At 38.3% G+C, this 20,489-nt stretch overlaps 1 protein-coding gene across 1 annotated transcript; it reads right to left on the bottom strand.

Moving 5' to 3' along the window:
- Window positions 1–8,949: 8,949 nt before the first annotated feature.
- Window positions 8,950–20,013, bottom strand: lpcat4 (lysophosphatidylcholine acyltransferase 4). Its single transcript, XM_042512624.1, has 13 exons — window positions 19,563–20,013; window positions 17,721–18,084; window positions 16,262–16,374; window positions 14,453–14,513; window positions 14,191–14,249; window positions 13,275–13,309; window positions 12,046–12,100; window positions 11,694–11,776; window positions 10,731–10,856; window positions 10,490–10,646; window positions 10,006–10,098; window positions 9,714–9,849; window positions 8,950–9,394 (listed from the first exon to the last, which is right to left on the bottom strand). Exons 1-13 carry the CDS (start codon window positions 19,650–19,652, stop codon window positions 9,225–9,227), a joined length of 1,542 nt encoding a protein of 513 aa, XP_042368558.1. The 5' UTR covers window positions 19,653–20,013; the 3' UTR covers window positions 8,950–9,224.
- Window positions 20,014–20,489: the final 476 nt, after the last annotated feature.

Genomic DNA, 20,489 nt, shown 5'->3' with positions numbered 1-20,489 from the left:
TGGCGAAGTTTCTGGTCGCTCAGATAACAGAACGGATATCCGGTTCAAAACTCAGACCGCTCGGCATCCTGGGAAATGGTGTTGAATAAATTTAACACTTTGCTAAACAACCCAAAGGGAATTTTCCTCTTTGAATCCGAGAACATTATTATGCGTTTAAACTTAAACGTTTGTTCTCGAGTTTGGAAACATTAGTTCTTAACTTAAGGTCCACTTTCTGGAGCTCGCGACCGCATCTCGTGGTCTCCATGAGCGCAGTTGTCATGGAGATAGTCAGTTGTCGTCACGAGGTTTCAGTATGGAGCTTTTCATAATATTATACAAAAATATAAATATGTTTATATTTAATATAAGCAGAATAACATAGAATACAATATTTTTATTTCATTTGTTGAAGAAAAAAAAGCAAGACATTTCTTAAATATTATATTGATTAAATTGCACCCCATAACTTTGATCATCTGAACCAAAGGAGAATTTTGTGCTACTCACATCTCTGTCAGGATTCTGTTCATTATCAATAAGAAAATAGTTTGCTGAACACACACAAGAATGAAATGTTGTTTTTTAAATATTATTTTGTAGCTGCAAATAAGCATTTTGAATCAGTGCAAAAAGTGAATACTGTAATAAAAAAAGTAAATTTAAAAACATATGATATAAAAAAAACATATATAATTTTATTTTGTAATTAATGAAAGTCTGTGAAGTTTGGAATGTTTGCATGCACAGAACCTTTAGTTGTTAGAAAACAAATCAACCTGCGTCAAGTTTATTTTTAAAACATAAATCAATGCAAACTAATTGAATTGGTTGAAGACTACCATGTCCTACATGAAAGGTAAGCGCAATGAAACATTTTTGTTACTGTCTTACAATATGTTTTATATAAATCCTCATGAATGAAATGAAATGAAATTATTAGAACAGCTTGCTACAGAGCACAACATAATTCATTTTACGTCCAAGCGATGTTACAGCACGTCTATAGGATCAAATTAATTTTGTTGTGATTCAATCTTTAATAAAGTGTATTTATAAAAGTGGTAAAATGTGGTCAAGGGTTTATGCAGCAGAACAACTAAGAAATCTAGTTTGGAGTGCTACAGCTACTTAGAAGAAGTAATTCAAACTACTTACTGAAAAAACAATGTTAAGTTTGCATGTAATATGAAATTCTAACAAGATATAATACAAAAAGTCACATGTCAGTATAACATGCCACCCTGTCTTATGAAATTTGATATTATTTTGAAATATTATTATTATATTTTGTATAGTGGGATGAAAGATGCTATATTGTTTTGTAGGGCACCTGTTTGATATTTTGCTAATTAGCATGTGATTATTTAAAAGGCACACCTGTTGGGAAGTAAGCACAGTTGTGGTTTGGTTTGGTCCTTGAGTTGACTTTCAGTCTATTTTTGCTTCATTTTGCTCTCAGGCAGTTAAAAGAAAACTTTGTTTTTCTGCCCTGGAGCAAAGTGAAATCCCTCTAAGTAGCTGGATTGAAGATTACAGATGGGAATAGTATTATGAAATACTCAGAAATATTGCCGGAGCTTTGAAGATGTTTTGCGGTTTTCATGTTTGATTTGTGTCACGTTGTCTTTGCTGTTGGAATTGCTCAAATTATGGTCTCACTTTCCTCTGACAGTTACAAGCCGCAGACGTACAGAGACAAAAGATGGACCCAGACAGGAGCCTCACTGGACTCAGACAGAATACATGTCCGTCTGTAATTTTTGATTTAGAAGAGGAAGTACACTTATTGTCAGAACCGTCACATTTTTCATCACAACCTTTACTTTTGATGGATGAATCTGCGTCAATGAGATCTCCCATAATTCCAGAAACACCCCAGAGGGGAGTTGATCAAAGAGAGGACACAATGTCTTGGATGCTAAACCAGCATTGTGTTCAGCATCTGATCCCAAACTTGACCGTCCCAGTTCAACCCAACGCAGGTGTTCGTCCCTCACCTGGATTCACACCACTTTTACCAGGGCTCACACCCTGTGTCCCACAAGACTGGTTCAGTATGAGCCCCATCATGTTCCTGACAAACTCCAGTTTTGGTTTTTGTCCTGATGTGTGGCTCCCCTTCTGCAGCCCCTGTTTACCTCCTGGTCCTTTGGTTGTCCTACCTGAGGTTCGTCCCACCTGGTGCGTGTGTCCCCATGTGGTGTCCGTCCATCAGCCCTGCAGATCAGACCTGTAAGCGACACACAGCAGATGACATTGTAACAGATTTTAAAAACCAGGGATGTCCCGATCAAGTGTATGAGTGTGTGTTTACCGTGATTATACAGTTGCACGGTTCAGACTTCAAGTACTTTAAAGTTATTGGAATCAATCCAGTGCATATGCGTGACAGTTTAACCCTTTAAAACCTGGATCGACATCTGTTTTTTTGTGACGTATCACGTCTTTCGCAAGCTGGTTGACCCTTTGGAACTTGAGCAAATTGGTTTTTCTCTCTAAAATATGGCACGTCAAAAATAATTACATATTTTTAATCAGGTTAGAGAATCATTATAATATCTTAATCCCGTTTTCCAGGTAATTTCCCTTTATTTCTATTTTTTAATTAAAAAAAAATACATATATACAATATAAATATATATTAAACTGATTTTCAGGGAATTTTCTGGTATTTCTAGTAATATTGGGTCATTTCTTCTTTTGGTAGTCATTGCCTTTTTCCCGTTTTTGAAAGAATAAAGCCAATTTGCTCTTTCTACTTATTTGAGTTGCAGCATTACGATAAAACCCGAATATCTGCAGCAAATCGTACTCTTTGTTTACAACATCTGTGTGACGGCGGATGTCAACAAGAAACAAGGCGGGGCCCATGCTCACAATGATTGATCCCAATCAATGAAAAAATGCATTGATTGAGCCCGATACTGATAGATCCCTGTTACACGTGATACTGTATCTGACTTTAACATGTTGACCTCAGGGTGCAGAGGACGGCTCAGCAGGCCAGCGAGCAGCCTGCAGTGTCAGAGACAGAGAGGAGTGAAGAGGTCAAGTCAGAAGGTCAGAGGTCATGAGTTGAATTTTAGTAACTTTTCTGATTTCTTGTTCAATGCTTTGCTTTCTGACCAAATAGAGTGCTCTGGGAATGGCTCCTAAATTCAGGAAATGAGTTAGCATTATAAGCACTCCTGGCTCTCTCATCTTGAAGTCAGTGGGTTTTATAAATGGATTTTTGGTTAAGTGCCTGAAATAAGGTCTGCGGTTAACCCTTTAAGACCTGACCAAATTGGCTTGATGTCCAAGTAAAAGACAATGAGCAACATCAGAGGCAATTACCCCAAATTAGAAAAAAAATGGATGTCAATTACCTCAAAATTAACATAGTCCCTGCAGCAATCTATTATAATAACTGTTATCTTATCAGGTCAACATTTACCTGATAAACTTCAGCATCTTAGCATTGTTATTATGAGCACGCACTAATGAAAATGGTTAAAATTTTATTTTATTCCCTATTTTTTCACGTCTATCATTGTGTTTCACGATAGAAGACAAGCAGAAAAATAATGCAACCAACACTGACAAACTACAAACAACAACAAAGTCTGAGGTTTCTGTTGCATCTCAACCCTGTTTGGACAAAGAACCAGTGGCAGAACTCACCTTAGAGGAATTCATGAAGCTCTTGGACTCCTTCACTCCAGAGGTCTTCACTCCAGATGTTTATATTTTAAAATATATGTGAAAGATATTACTTTTTAAAAAAATTGTGTTTATAGATAACTTCCCCTTTATCTGCCAGTTTTTTTCAGAGATGCTAAAAAAGTGAAAAAAGTGAACTGAAAACACATCATTATGGAACAAAAGTAGTGTTTACTCTGTGAAACTAACGTGCCATTATGTCATAAATCTCTTTGTTTTTTTTCTGACTGTGTTTAGACTCAAGAGAGTGTGGAGGCCAAAGAGAATAAAAATGAGGAAGATGAAAAGAAAGACAAACTGGAGGAAGAGAATTGCTCGTTTCTGGAGTTTCTGGATGACCTGTGCAGTGATGAGGACTTTGTCAATGACGTAAGTTATCAGTGGCATTAATGTGATATGTAAACTATCATCCTGTCAATATTTTTGTTGCATTTTTAAGCATTTAATCCCCTGACGCCTGGGCAAATTGGCTTGAATTCTTGGGCAGAAGGCAATAAGCAATTTAAGAAGAAATTAACCACAAATTAGCAAGAACATAGTTTAAAAGAGAGAGCGAAATAATTACCCCCAAATGAGGGGAAAAAAGAAATGGGAAAGTTTAAGGAAAAGAAAAAGGAAATGGCCAGAAAAGCTGCTTAAAAATGATAATAATTCTGTAAAATAAATTCTAATATATAATCGACAAATTTTCTATTACTGATTGCATTTTTCTTAAGAAATCAAAACAATTTGCTCAGTGTTGAAGATTTAAATACCCTTAAAGGCATCTGAATGTAGCACAAGAAAAATGATGTCAGTCCAGGTTTCAAAGGGATAATTAACTTATTTTTATTGAATCGGAGGCATTTTTCTCTTTTTTATGTTGTTTTATTGTCCCAGTGTTTCACTCTGCCCTCACCTCTGTCTCTCAGGTGCAGTCGACCATCAACACAGAGTTTCTGGATTCCCTCCTTTCTTCAGACTCAGAGCCCGCTGATCTTCTTGCACTGGAAAAACAAGAACAAGAGGTGATAAAATATGAAAATTAGTACAATAAATGTTGTGTTTTGTTGCAGCAAGTTGATCCAGGATAAGAAGAGTGAGCCAATTTCAACATAAATGTTTTTTTTGAAAGTGCAAATGTAAGTTTTGTTTTGTTTTTTTTTTTGCAGGTGATGCTGCGGAAAAGTTCTGCTGACGACAATACAGATCCTATAAGTGACATCACATCTCAGGTGCGCATTTGTCATTATTGCCCTTTTAATTATATACAGTGTACAGTGTTAAAAGTAAATAATCAGTTCTTTGTTTAAATATCTTGCTGTTGGGTGACAAAAACACTCTTAAAGACTATGCAACTAACTCTATCTAATCCATACCTAATGCATGCACTGGAGGATTTTGAAAAGACTTTTATGGGACTTAAGTCTCTTCACCTTTTGTTTTTGAATGAAATCAAGCTACTTAGCTCAGGTTTTAAAGAGTTCATTTTCACAATTGCATTTTAAATCTTAAAGCCCCCCAAATTTCACTAAGTCCAATTAATTAGTGCAATTAAATAATTCATTAAACAGTTATAGTGCCTCTTTAATGAAATTGCTTTCTCTCAGGTGGGATCGCTATTGAACACAGCGTACATGAATCTTTTGCAAGAGGTAATATCATAACTGAATTTTGAAGCTCTGGTTCGTCACTGTGGTATGAATGTAAGATTTTAAGCATAAAATCAAAATATTACAAGAAAAAGTTGTAATGTTTCAAGAAATTAACATATTGTTGTGCCAAAAATGTTGTTTGGAGAGATAAACATCAAATATGCTCAGTCTAAAGGTCTTTAAACTGTAGCTCCCTTAGATGCAATTTATTAGCACATCCGCAGGTGACGTTTCGAGTCTCAGACTTCTTTAGCCATTAGCTTGAAATGTCACTTGAGAATGCGTTAAGAAATTGCCCTTAAGGAAACTAAAGTTTGCAGATTTTTCTGCATGTTCTTTATTGCTATCATTTATTGGTCCTGAACTGTTTTTTGGATATGCACAACTGCTGTGCTTTTTGAGACCATTTAAGTAATCTTTTATTGTTGTTTTTCTTTTGGTCAACAGCTTTTGGAGGTGATCCAGCTGGAGCTATCTTGTCTACCTCCTGCCAACTCCAACCCCGTCACCACCGCAACTGAAGAATCATCTCAGGCGACTTTACGTGTCGTGGAAACTGCACCACTCCAAAGAGCTGTAGCGCCCAAGGAAGGACCTCTACTCTGGGATCATCTCACCTCCGAGAATCCCTCAACCTCTACTATTTCAGGGTCCACTGAGGACCTTTGTAACACTGCTGTCAAGGAGCTTGCACCCAATCTCGGGCAGTCAACAAGCCCTCCAGCCCTGTTTGTCCTCGCTGTGCAAGCACTTCTTCGCCCAATGCCTCAGACAACAGAGTCAGAGGAACAATGCACCTCCCAAAACATGAAACCAAACAGCCCTCATCCTGAGCGCTACGCAAGTCCTGTGCCAGCTGATTCCTCTTTCATTGTAGGGTCTTGTAATCCTCCAGTTGATGGTGATTTTTCAGCCTCAACACCTAAAAAACAAACAGTAGAACCACCAAAAGGATTGCAACTTTCCAAAGAGTTTGCATCCTCTGAACTGAGGGCAGGAGAGCACGCAGAAACGGAGAGAAAGGACATTACCATGCAAATAGCTGGGAAATCAAGAGAAGAAATGACGACCAAAGAGACTTTTGAAAGGAAGAATAAAGAGAAAAAGTCCAAAATCAAGGGAACGACAAACCTCAGACGCAGTCAGAGGCTGTTGGATCAAACTGATAAAGAGAAAGCAGCAGAGAGAGCAGAGGAGAAGAAATCCGGTGAACAGAGTGTCAGGAAAACAGCTAAATTCACCCCAGAGAGGGTTTATGAAAAACAGAAGAGATGGTCCTCTTGTGGAAGGCAGTTATTTAAAAGAGAGGAGAGCAATTTCGAAGAGCAGGGCCGAGCAACAAAAACAGCAAATACACCCGAGCAATTTCAAGAGATTGAAGAGAAAGAACAACATCAAAAGCTTGCAGGGGAGACGCAGAAACTCAGCGTGGAGGGAGAGGAGCAGAGAAAGGCCAAGAACCCCAATATGAGCACTGAAACTGGGACAGAAAATGCAGCTTTAACCAAGATCCCACAACAGGAGGAGTTTGGTGAAAGCAACAAGGCAGGAATACAAATGTTCAGTTTTGTACGTAGTAGATCTTGGGGCACAATGACTGAAGCAAAAGTGCAGCTGACTTCTCTTGTTGCAAGCGAGATCAAGTCCTCACATAAGAGAGAAATTCAGGACAATAACAATCTAGAGGTGAAGGAGGATGAAACTGAACACCAGACTGTAAAAGTTTTGAGTCCAATGAAGAGAAGCAGAAAGAACGACAAGATGGAGACAAGGGAGAAGGTTAACAATGCTAAAAACAAAAATTCACCAGGATGCGAGACCAACAAGGACAAGGTTTTCCTAAGTGAACCTTCTCTGCAGAGTCCTGAGGTTCAGACTGATACTCGTCCAACTAAAGAGTACTCAGAGGAAGCATCGTTGGACAAGAGAAATGAGTCACCTTCTATGACAGTCTTTGAGAAAATCCCAAATTTAAACAGCACTCTGAGTCACAAAACAGTTGCATTAAGCAAATGTGGAGCCGATAGAGGACACAGTGAAGCCACAGGAAGTAAAACTTGGGACTTTTTCAACTTAAGGTCAAACAATGTGTCAAAAAGGACAGTAAATAACAAGAAAGGGATTCAAGAGGGCACGGCAACTCATCAACCATCGAATCCAAAAGGAGCAATAGACGTAAGAGATGGAAAAATAAATGCAGACGAGACAGAAAGCCAGAGCCTTTTGTTAAGTCCGATGAAAAGGTGCCGACAGGGACGTGGGGCATCTGAAGAGGAGACGGACATTCAGACAAATATGATTAGTTTTAGTCCGACTACAAGAAGCAGAACAAGGGGAGATAAAGTGAAGAGCAGGGAGAAGACTACAGATGCTAGAAACATAAATCTACCAGGATGCAAGACCAAAGAAAACAGTGTTTCTCTACCCGAATTCTCTCTGCAGAGTCCAACTAAAGAGTCACCAGAGGAGGGACTGCTGGACAAGAGAAGTGAGTCATCTTCTGAGGAAACCTGTGAGAAAAACCCAAATCTAAACCCCACTTGGAGTCCAAAGGCCCGGCAACGAAGCCACACAGTCACATTAAGTGAAGGTGGAGTTGATAGACAAAATGGTGAAGTCACAGGAACAGAAAATCTGGATTTTTACAGTTTAAGGTCACAAAATGTGTCAAAAAGAGTGGCTAATAATAACACAGGGATTCAAAAGAGCAAGGTATCAAACACAAAAGCAACAGCTGATGAAATAATGAATGGAGAGGAGGCAGAACGCCCGAGCTTCATGCTTAGTCCGATGAAAAGGTCCCGTCGCGAACACGGTGCTTCGAAAGAGAGGAAGACGAAGGTAAAAGAGACGGAGACTGAAACAAGTCCGATGAAAAGAGGAAGGTGGAGGAGCAGAGCAGAGGTAAAGTCAAAGCATGACGAAGAGCTGACCTCAAAGGAGAGTGGCAAAGAGCACCCCCAAGAGAAAAATGAGGCACAAGACGAGGCGGGAACATCAAAACCAAGCCCACCCTCAACGAGAAGTCGCGTGAAAGCTAAGGACAGAAAGTTTTCAAATATATCAGCTGGACAAGAAACTTTGAAATGCAAAAGCAACATGATAGAAACCAGAAGTCATTTCTTACGTTTTCTACGTGGGAGACAAATTTCCAAAAAGCTACCCGCAAAATACAAAGATTTTATCTCCGGCAAAACAAATACACACAAACGACAGCTGGATAAGGACAAAGAAAAGGCGGGAAAATTAAGATGCAAGATGAAAAAAAATGCATGAAGACAAGTCCAGAGATGTATTTGTGGGAAAAACCTCACAGCAAAAACCTCATTAAAAGATTTCACAGTTTAATGAATTGTTAAATACAAACAATATGCACACAAAAATGTAAGAATTTATTTACTAAAATAAACTTTTGAAGTTTTTTTTTGTACATACCATTGTCCCATTTAAAAAACATTTATCATACATAAGAGGGAAATATATAAATAAGATATTTTATGGCTTCAAATGACAAAATTAACAGAGTCTTTAACAGAGCCAAAAATATATGAACAAGATTTCTTTCAGGTAATTAAAAAAAACAGTAAAAATGAAAACAACTTCAAATACACACACACACACACACACACACACACACACACACACACACACACACACACACACCACACACACACACACACACACACACACACACACACACCTCAGAGAGTCATTGTCATCATTCTTTGGTTTTATAATGTTAATATTGCTAATTTTGGTAAAATGTTACAGTAGTGTAGTTTTAAAAATACATCCATGCATCCAAACACTCACACAAGCATCAAACTTAAAAAATACAATCCTTTGTCATCGATTATTTGGGTTTAAACTTGACTGAACATCTTGTAAAAAACAAAAAAGTCCTCATTCAAACTTCTTTCTGTAGTGGAGGGATCCGTTGCCGTTGTGCAAGTTTCCGTTGTTGTTCACAGCCTTCCCGTTGGCCAGCGCGGCGCCCGCCTCCTCGGGCTGCATGTACTCGTTCACCACTCTCTGATAGGTCGAGTGGGTCGTCAGAACTCGCAGGAGATTTTCTGTAAAAAACAAGGCAGAATAAAAAAGAACATGAATCGGTGATCTCCTGATGAAACAAATGCTCAGCGACGTTTCAGTCACATTTTTTCCTAAGTAATGAAAGACCGAAATACTGTCTGTAATACGTTGAATTTTAAATTAATTTTTTTACTAATTCAAGTAAAGATAGGTAAGCCTACATTTTTGTTTTTATAGATAGTCTCAATGGAACGAGATGATAATTCAGTGACCTAAAATCATACTTAAGTCTAATGAAGGCCGGTATCACGACTGTCTGTTATCCACCAAGTGGGAAACATAAGCTGCAGAGACACTCACCCTCTGTCAGCTGGCCGTCACTGGAGGCTTGTGTGTAAAGCTCCTCAGTGTGGTGCTGAGGAAAACCCAGCAGCGCCGCCATGAGGTCCGACAGCTGCTCTGCACTCAGACTGCCTCTGCCGTCTCTGTCAAACAGCTGGAGAACAAAGACGGTGCATTTAGAGAAGAAAACATGAAGAAATATTCAACTTCAGCAAGTATAAGAGCTCTTCTGCATTTTGAAAAGAGTACTCTTAACTTGAGGCAGATACAAACTGAAAACAAAAAGTAAAACAACAATAACTGGACTTACAGTAAAAGCAGTGTGAAGTAGCGACTTGAAGCTGACAAATCCTGACAGAGCGGAAACGCTCAAATAGACCTGCCTCAGGTCCACTATTTCATCCTGAAAAACAAAACAAAACACAAGCACATGGACACAGTTTTACTTATTTTATATTCCTTTTTTTTTTTTTTTACACATTTGTTTTTTGAGAACAGTGAGAGAAACTGAAAACAAATAGATTTTTTTAAAAAGAAAAAACAAGCAGCAGAGCATTTTTTTGTCCCAAAACTCCCCTCAAAAAACATGTTTTTTTTTGCAGAACCGAGGAGAAGAGCGAGCCATCATTTCTTGTCTTGATGACGGGCGCGTGACAGTGTGTGACAGCATCTGTTTGGTTTGTTTTATCCGTATTAAAAACAAAAAAACACATCACCGTTGGGGGTGTGTCTGTGTTGTGTAGCGTTAGAAAGAGCTGCAAACACCAGTGGAAAAAAGCACAGATTGCTCCTACCTTGGAGTAGAGGCTGCAGATAGTGACGGCTGTCTGTCTGTCCGTCAGCCCGAGGATAGAGGCCAGCTCCTCTGCGCTGACCTTTGACCCCTGAGCTCCTGACTGACACCTGTCAATCATTCTGTCCAGCGCTGCTTCCACTTCATGCGCTTCCAGACTGAGAGACAGAGACATGAATGTGGTGAGACACGAGGAGAGCACTGAGGTCAGGAGACAAATGCCATCACACGTCTGGTCTTACCCGTCTCTGTGTAACAGGGACAGTGTTTCTCTGGCAGCAGACTCCAGCGGGAGAGAGAGACCGCCGAGTTTACTGACGGGAACCCGTCCCTCCATCACATAATCTGTAGCTGGGATTCCGAGGGCCCTGAAGCAAAAAAGTGCATTAGAAGAGACATCAGACAAATGCTGCCTCTACTTTATGTTATTAGCCAGTTCCACTATTTTAAATATTTGTTTATTTTATTGTATTTTATTTTCTTCTATTTTAATTATTTTATTTTAACTTGGGTGTGTTTTAATTGTTGTTTAACTTTTATTGTCAAAGTATATTTTTTAAAAAAATGGGCTTTCTGTGGAAAAACATCTAGTGGCAACTGTGGGAAACTACAACAACACAAACAAAAAGTTTTGTGCAAAAAAACAAACCAAAAAAAACCAAAACAATTTCTATGACTTTTCCATAATATTTTACCCAATTTCTATGACTTTAACTCTCTGAAACCTGGAGCGACATCACTTTTCTTGTGCTGCTTCCAGACACTTTTCACAAGTATTTTAACCTTTGAACTCTGAGCACGATGGGGCGATTTCTTCTGAAAACATGGGGAAAGAGGAAATGAGCAACTTGGTAAGAAATTTTCAATAAACTGCAAAATAGTAGATTTAGAAAATAATTTTTTAAAAGATAAGAGAAACTGTATGGGGAAAGAAGAAAAAAAGCTAGTGAAAAACTATTCAAAATTGTCATGACGTATTTAAAATTATGTTACAGAATTATATTATATATAAGCACTTCTTCATTGTTATTTCCTTGTTTTGTTCTTTTTTTAATTTAAAAAAAAAATCTTTTTTTCTGTGCTGCTGTGAGCACTTGAATTTCCCCTCTGGGCATGAATAAAGGCTTACCTTATCTAAAAATATCACCGACTGTATCTGACATAGTGACATACAATCTGGCTGCCGTAACTCAAATATTACTCACTTGGCCATGAGTTTCTGAACGTTGTCTGCGTACAGGATGGGGTCGCTCTTTTCCTCCTCGGACGGGTTGTAAACTGGCAGGAACTGCAGCGCGATAAAAGATAGCCGTTATTTTCTTTTTTGTCGCAGAAACATATTCACACAGTCAAAACATTTCGAAAAAAGTAACTTCACATCATGCTGAAAAGTGCTGATTCCTCCTTTTGGAAAATTTGTTCTTAATTTGACCTCTGATCACACCCACAGCTGATGAATATGATTAGTCAAGTTGCTGCTTTGCTGCACCTGTTGATACACCCAATGTGACGCCAACACACCCTGAGCAAACCGCTACACGAACAGTTTTATCTCACCTCGACAGTCATGTTGGTGTAGAACTGAGAAGTCGTGTGCCACAGAGCCTCAACCCTACAAGACAAAGATTAATGTTAGAATTTGGGTAGACAAAAGTATGTAACTGCTACCACTGACAGTTTCATTCTCAAATTAATTAATTTTTAAAAAACAATTAATGCTGACAGTTAGGGCTCCAACTCATGATATCTGTGATGTTCATTTATTTATTAATATTTATTGAAGTTAGTTTTGTGTTTTTTGCAGAACTGAAATTCACAACTACGTCGTTTTTTTCATATCAAATATATAACAACTCAAGGGCGCTTCTGAGAAATCATCCCCGTGTTAAATGATAGTGTGCCAGCTAAATTGCCTTTAATGTTTAATTTCTGTGCTGTATATCTGTGCCGTGTATCTTATATGTTTTTATTTGTATTCTTGTATTTTATCTCTATTCTTTGATCCTTTTTACTGTGTAAAGCATCTTTGAGTTTCCTGAAAAGCGCTCTATGAATAAAATGTATTATTATTATTATTACTAAAGTTATTACTGATGATGATGCAATACGATTCAGACTGCGAATTCCCTTTTTCACCCCCTTGAGACCTGATTTGTATGTTGACAGAAACAGCTCATTCTAAGATAAAATAACAATTCCTATGTTCAGGCGATGATACACTAAAGAAAACACCTACTAAATTTCATTTTTGCCAATATATCCACCTACATCCTCACACTGGACCTTTAATGTGTTTATTCAATAAGACTGACGTTGATCAGAAATTACACACTGAGTTTCCAGTTTATTAGGTACACCAACAGTAGCCACAATGACTGCAGTCTGATACAACAGTCCTGCAATAAATCCTTCATGAAGGCTTTAATGTTCAGTTTGTTGACACTCTTTAAGAGAGGTGCTGATTCAGCCTTATGGTAACTGTGGCAGCTGCAGTTTGTGTTGCTACAGAGTTGTAATGCATTATACCTGACGCATGTTTACTGTTATTTTAACCTTCCCTCAGTTACAAGAAAACCCTTCCTAACAAGGGAAAATATACTGCAACAGGTTTTTTTTTTTCTATTTCATGAAAAGCATTCATTTTTTTGGTCTTTGGTGATGAAAAGTTACTGAGCAAAATACAATATAAATGTCCTGGAAGTTGTTAAAATGTGTTTTTTCAGCTTACTCAACGTCCTGCCTGTAGAAATCGAGGCAGTTGAATTAGAGATGACAGATGAACTCACCAGGTTGTTCCTTTGTACGTCCAGCGAACGGTATCCTGAGGAAGAATCATAAAAAGTAATCAAACAGTGGAAACAACCAGGTCGAACAGAAACAAATCTATCTTTCCTAACAGACTGGGTGTGGAGGTTTTTTTTTTATAGCACATATGATTCCAGTCACTTTCACCCCCTTTATAACACACCCTGAAAGGCAGCGGTATGCAAACATGCAGGCCTGGACAAATACTGCAGAGCGCTCATGAAGTTACAGTCCTATAGTGTACACACCTAACTGTGGGCAGGACGCGACGAGGATGACATGACAGATACAAATGAGTGCGAGCGGCCGTGTGTCAAAACAAACTGCGGTGACAGAACAAAGCATCCTCTGTATGCGCATCGTTATGATACCAATACAGGTTGCGCAACATTTAAAAAGGGGAAAGGTGAAGGTTGTTCTGAGGACCTCATTTCTGATCTGATATTGTGTCCGTTGTGCTGCTACTTTTTGCTTTAACACATGCACACACATTTGCAAAGTCCATGCGCACAAGTACCTTTACTAATAATAAACCTTGGCAAAGAAAACATTGATGACATGTGTGTTGTAATAAAAACGAATGGATTCCACTGATTTAATGCAGTCTTTCTGCACGGTGAAGACTGCAAACCTAGTTATTCACAAAGTTTGTGATCAGTGACAAATTGTTTCTTCATGCAAAACAGATTAGGGGTTTAAAACTAAATCAAGCTGCTTTATTTTAGGGGTTTAGTGACGGCAGGTCACACTAAGACCTTAAAAATCAGAGCCTCAGTCTAAATGTAGGTGTTCTCCTTCCTCAGTCAGTTGGTCAGACACAGTCAAGTTATAAGTGAGTGACAGGCGTATGTTGTAATAAACTATTATTATTTTAACCAGCCAAGTGACTTTACTCACCAGCTTGTTGGGGTAATGCAACAGAACAGGTTGAACTGGGACTCCGGCGAGGAAGGCACCTGATGGAGCGAGAAAAAATAAAGACAGTGAACCGACTGGAATGAGAGTAACGCTGTCGGACGGAGAGCAGTTAATCAGGTAGCAAAACAATCAGCTGCTGCGCCCTCTTCCCTCGAACGCTTCTCATTCCTACACGATTTGTAGAAACAGAGAACAAACCGTGGTATGAATCAGGCGTCAAGATAAATCAGACGGGACTCACCAGGTTTGAATTTGATGAGAGCGCTGCCATTTGTTGTGGTTCCCTCAGGAAACATCAGCATCTAGACAAGGATTAAGAAATGTGATTTATGAGGAAAGACCTGCAGCTCTCACCACTTTCAGCAGGTGAATTTATGGGCTTTTTGGCGACATTTACGGTCTGTCAGAGCCAGAAATCAAAAGAAACAACCTTGTACTGAGAATGTACAGAACTCTATTGTTCTATCTATCTATTTATCTATCTATATTAGCGTCTTTATTAAGATACAAAGAATACAGAGCACAAAAAAAGTCGGAACAAAATGATTTCAATGAATTCAATATTTAGTGTGATCTCCCTTTAAAAGTGATGCTTCTTGAAGTCCTATCTTTAAGTTTTCTTAAATAATCTTCTGGTATATTACACCAAACCTGCTTCAGCACTTTCCCGAGCTCTATTTTAGACGTAGGCTGTTTTTTTTTTTTACTCCCTTCTCTGTCCAGGTGATATTTGTAACCTAAGCCTGTTGACGTTGGGTTTTTTTTCCTGAAATATTTGTGTTTTTAATACTGTATGCATATTTCCTGTATGTTTTGGTCGTATTTTAGTAAAGAGACTACTGAGAAATAAATATGTATGATCATTATAACCTCACTACAATAACACATTTTAAGGTGGCCTAAGAATGTTGCACAGCACTGCACCTTCAGGCCAATTTCACAAACAGACTGGTGTCATTATGAAAGCCCTCTTTTCCCGAGCTTACTTAAACAATTTCCAAACTGCAATTAAAGGATTCAACAAGAAAAGTGTCCTGATCCCCTCTTTACAAATCCAGCAGCTCCAATTCAAATCCCAAAGACTTTATCTAATCTTGATCAGCTGTTTGTTTGAGCTGAGATCTTTGAAGCCACCACAGACACACTGAACTGTTTCAGTGAGGTCTGCACTGTTGCTGTTGTTGTTGTTAGACCTGTAAAGATAACTATCAACTTCTCGTGCAAAATATGGGTGCGACCTTGATCATCTTGCTGACCTCAATATTGCCTGTTGTGTTTACGTGTGTGCTTGTTAATATGCATATATATAATTTATATATATATTAATTTCATATTCTAATTCCAGTCTCTGAATATAACAAACATTTCAATATTATTTTTTCCTTCCTGATAGCAATTCTGATCACTAAATTTGCACACAGACCAATACTGACTGATACAACTGATAAAATAAAATAAAATAAAATAAAATAAAATAAAATAAAATAAAATAAAATAAATTAAATAAATTAAATTAAATTAAATTAAACAAAATATCTGCTTTGGTGAACTCGTTCTGTCGTGTGATGCATCTTTAATTTATTTATAATAAGATTGCTGGTGTTGAATCTGGCGACACTACTGTCATCCGTTCAAACTAAATTATATTGGAGGTATTCTTGTAATGGTATCACAACAACTCTACTGATTACTCATTACAATTAAAAGATTATTGCATTTTAAAGGGGTAAACTTACATTATTATTACCTTTATTATTTCATCAGTGGCATAAAATGGTCTAAAAATGACTATAAAATCGTTTATCGTAATTATTTCTGGGGCAATATATCATCCAACAAAAGTAGTTTGACCTAGTAGTTGTTGTTTCTCTCATTCTCTCAGTTGTTGTTAAGTATGACTGGGCAGTTTAGTCATTTCCAACTTTGTAAACAAGACTACAGCCCAGATGTAGGCCGATAAAATATCTGTCTTTTCCCTTAAACAAATACATGAAGCTGCAGATATTTTTTGGCTGCAGAAGTCAGAAGTGAGTGTCGAGGGACATCTCACCTGTGGCCAGTACCCGTTGGAAGTCAGCCTCTCTGTGACCTGCGTGACGGCCTTTTTCCTCGACTCTGGATCCTTTCTGCTCACCAGCACAGCCTGATTAAACTCCAGCAGAGCTGAAACACAAACACAAGAAAGAAGGGGGAAAAACTGTTACACAAGAACAAAAATCAGAACCAGAACCAAAAGGGAGGAGCCCAGAGCAAGTCGGCCAAGAAAGCATTGCAGGAAGTGCCAAAGCAGGCAGAGCAGATTAGCAGCCAAAAACAGTGAGTCACTTGTTTATCTTAGGACTTCCTTGCATACTTTAATATTCCTCGACCCCTCTATTCTAAATATTACTCTTAGTTGAAGATTAGTAGCCTGGGATGAGATTTCCCATCAAGTTCAGTTCAGATAATTCAAGTTAAAGCTAATTTGGTGAAACATTATATCATCCAGACACTCTAAAGTGGAAAAGTTACAATCAGTACTAAGGTTTTGGCAGGTTGAATACTCAATTTCCTCTCATTTCTCAGGCACTAGATTATAAGATTGACACTTTTCCTCTGACTGCTTTCTATCATGCCTCCCAAAAGTGACTATTTCTCTTTTTCCACTCTTACCCTTAATTTTTTAGATCTTCACTGTTTTTGTGCGTCCTACCTATAAAATAATGCTGACACAAGGAAAGGGAGGACTGTACAATATCAATGCTTTTAAATTAAATAATTAAATTGATTTGTATAGCAGCTTTCTGTGTTTTTGTAAGACAGTCAAACATCTCGACTTTAACGCAGAACAGTGTGTGACTCAGCGCCAGGGCAGCATGATATGCAAAAAAAAGTATTTTGCAATCATTTTTTACAGAACAAGTGTGATGTGTCTTGGTTTCAGAGGGAATGGTAATTTTGCATTTAATCTTTCCTAAAAGAAAAAGCAAACAAATATAAAAATAACGTGATTTATGCTGGAGCACCAAACAAGCACATTCCTTTACATCTGGAATATGACTTGTAGACCAGAGCATCTCTGTAGCACTCAAAACTTCATTTATAATGGCATGTTGTGACACATTTTACCTATATGTGCATAAAAGCATCTCCTGCGATATTATTGCGTTCGGATTTGATCATTATTACTTAATTGTGCAGCCCTTCTAGCCGTGTTGAATGAACAGATGTCATTTACACCTTCATAAACTAAACTACAAGAAGACAGCCTTTAAAAAGCAGGTTAAAAAAATCTAAAGGTTTAAATAAACATATGTGCTTAGAGCCAAAATTTGAATGTTTAGATTTAAATGTATAAGGACCACTAATGGGAAGCTACAGAATGAGATAAAAACCTCAATGAATAACGGACCCGTCCTTTAATTTTCTGTTATGTCAGCGCTGGTTAGATGGTCCAACTGCAGTTTTTGAAGCTGTAACATCCAACAAAGAAACGTCCTCTGTGATTTACTCAGATCACCACTGCTCACCTCCTATGACCGGTAGGCTGCTGTTCTCTGACCGCGACACCACCGTAGCCAGCTCGGCTGGAAACAGAACCAGCATATCCAGAAAGCCGCTGTGAGGCGCCACTACCAGAACTGGTGCCTCCTTCTTGTCCGCCCTACGACCCTTGACCTTCAACCAATAGAAGCCCAGGGAGAAGAAAACGCCTCGGCTCAGCCACTTGATGATCCCGTAGAAGAGCCAGAGCCTCCAGCCTGTGACGGGCCGAGAGCGTTCCTCCTCGGACAGGCCGGCCAATCGTAGCCTGGCAATCGGCCACATGATGAGGAAGCAGATGGCTGCCAGGGTGACGCGGAGAGGGAAGAGGATGCTGCCCAGGATGATGCCCTAAAGACCAGAAGAGAAGATACTTTAAAAACATAATTTAGGCCTGTAAAGTCTTAAACAAGGTTGACATTAAAACTCTGATTCTGTACTCTCTAGTCTATTTCTATGGAATTAAGAGATACTTTGAAAGTTGTTACACTTTAAAGTGACTTCTGTTGCACTTAAGAGAGAAAACTCACTCCCTTGAAGATGCTTTTAAAAAAAAAAGGTTTTAACTTTTGCTTTTAATGTCAAAATCTAAATTCCCAGCCATACTCTGTTTTTCCTTCTATGCTTTTACATGACTTTATAATAAAACAAGTTATTACCACTAAAAGGTAAGACTGGAGAGTTTTTTTTATTAGCTAGGCTACAACAAATTAAGTACTTCAAAATGACTCAAAGACCGTTTTTGACGTGTCCGACAGTACACTGTATCGACCATCAGTCTGAGTGATTTTAAAGTGTGATTTTGCATCAATACGAGAAAAATATTTACATGAACTTTACAATACTTAATGTCAGCAATGTTGTCCAGCCCCTCTGATGTTTGTGTCATAGTTATGCAACTCTGCGGTATGTTCTTCAACATGTGGTTGTGAGCTTAGTCGCTAAGATAAAAATAAGTAAATTGCCATTAGGGATGCTTCTCTTCGGGTTGGTTGTCACACAAGTAGTATTTTTTGTTTTGTCCTTTACAAGCAAAAAATGCATTTAAGGAAACTACATATCTTTTCAACATAATAACCTTAAGGAGAATAAGGTTAATCCATTCCTAGCTGACATCTTGGGTTCCCAATTACACATTAAAAGAGAATCTACTAAGGATGACATTTTTGAGGGATTAAAATCAAAGTAAAAAGTGTGCCAACCAACCCCGTTCTCCCCTACATTAAAATCAACTTTAAAATCAGAAGAAATTAAATACTTCAAAATGACTCAAAGACCGTTTTTGACGTGTCAGACAGCACACTGTATCGACCATCAGTTTGAGTGATTTTTAAAGTGTGATTTTGCATCAGTACGAGAAAAGTTTTTATATGAACTTTACAGTACTTAATGTCTGCTATGTTGGCCAGCCTTCTGATGTTTGTGTCATAGTTATGCAACTCTGCGGTATGTTCTTATCATCCATCATGCCTGCCTTTGCCAGAAACATTTATGACTTGGCTGTTTTGCCTCTGTACCACAGTCAGCGAGAGAAATGAGAACTCTTTGTTCTCTTGAGGTTCATGTGGAAAAAGTCATGAAAAATGACCATAAAAGGGAATTGGAGTTAAGACAGATGTCCAAATATAGCACATTTATCCCATTTTCTATTGGCATTAAATTCATGCACATTATCAGGAGTCAGTTTGGAGGGTAATTAACTGCCTGATTAGTTTCAGGTGGCAGATGTGGGGGGCTTCATGAGTATCAGCAGCTTACCTGACCTTTAAGTTGCTGTGAATAGTCTCCGTTATAGCCATAAAATATTTGGGGAATAATTTGAACGTTACCCTTATCTTCTGTGTCCTCGTCATCTTCACCTCGTGAATGAACGGATGTGGATACTCGCGTGTTGCTGAGTGACAGTCGTGCCTCTCCATGGTGACGGGGCAAAGCTGGCAGACAAGTTCAACTCAAAATTATTATTATTATTATAATTTTTTTTTTCAAAAAAACTTTTTAGACTTCACTCCGTTATCGGTTTAGGAAAGTTTGTTGGGTAAAATGAATTCTTGTCCTCCAACAGCTGCCACCCTTTTCTTTTTTTAAAAAAACGGTTAGTGTCTCGCGCAGTCGAATTTAAAAGAATAGAACGTCGCCAACGTTCTATTTCCGACTCCGTTCGAAAAAGTAGCAAAAGAACAACAGACGACGATAAATAAACGAACTAAAAACGAACTTTTCTACTCTCTATCCTCCACATGGCGAAGCAGACACTCCGACGAACTGCCCATAGTGTCTTTCTTTTAGGCTTTCCTCCTCACCTGTCCCGCCCCTTCACATTCTGACAGGACGGCCCACCGAGACGCTGGGTGGGTCCATGAGTGTGTTCATGGTTGGGGCAGGCAAGTCTAACCGGTCCCTGAAACTAAACCAGCGGTTATTCCAGGAGTTTTGGGGAGATGAAGTACGGGAGACCGGGGGCAATTGTAACATGTTTTGATGTCATAACCCAACCCAAAAACTGACGATGTGCCGTAATCTATTGTGCAAAAAGTAGGCCATCAGGTGATTTTTTTGTTTGTAGTTTCAGTAAAATTGGATAGATATATAGATAGATCCCATAATCCTCAGAATTCTTTTTTTTTTTTAAATTACCAGCATTTATGTTTACTTTAAATTACATTTCATGTAATGAAATTACACTTTTGTACAATATATATAAGGCACTTTAAGATTTTACTGAAGTATTTTTTTAAGTGACTTGTGTCTACTTG

This window comes from Plectropomus leopardus, chromosome 23, assembly GCF_008729295.1.
Source record: "Plectropomus leopardus isolate mb chromosome 23, YSFRI_Pleo_2.0, whole genome shotgun sequence".
In the NCBI taxonomy this organism is placed as follows: domain Eukaryota; kingdom Metazoa; phylum Chordata; class Actinopteri; order Perciformes; family Serranidae; genus Plectropomus; species Plectropomus leopardus.
This window is presented reverse-complemented; position numbering and strand designations above follow the sequence as displayed.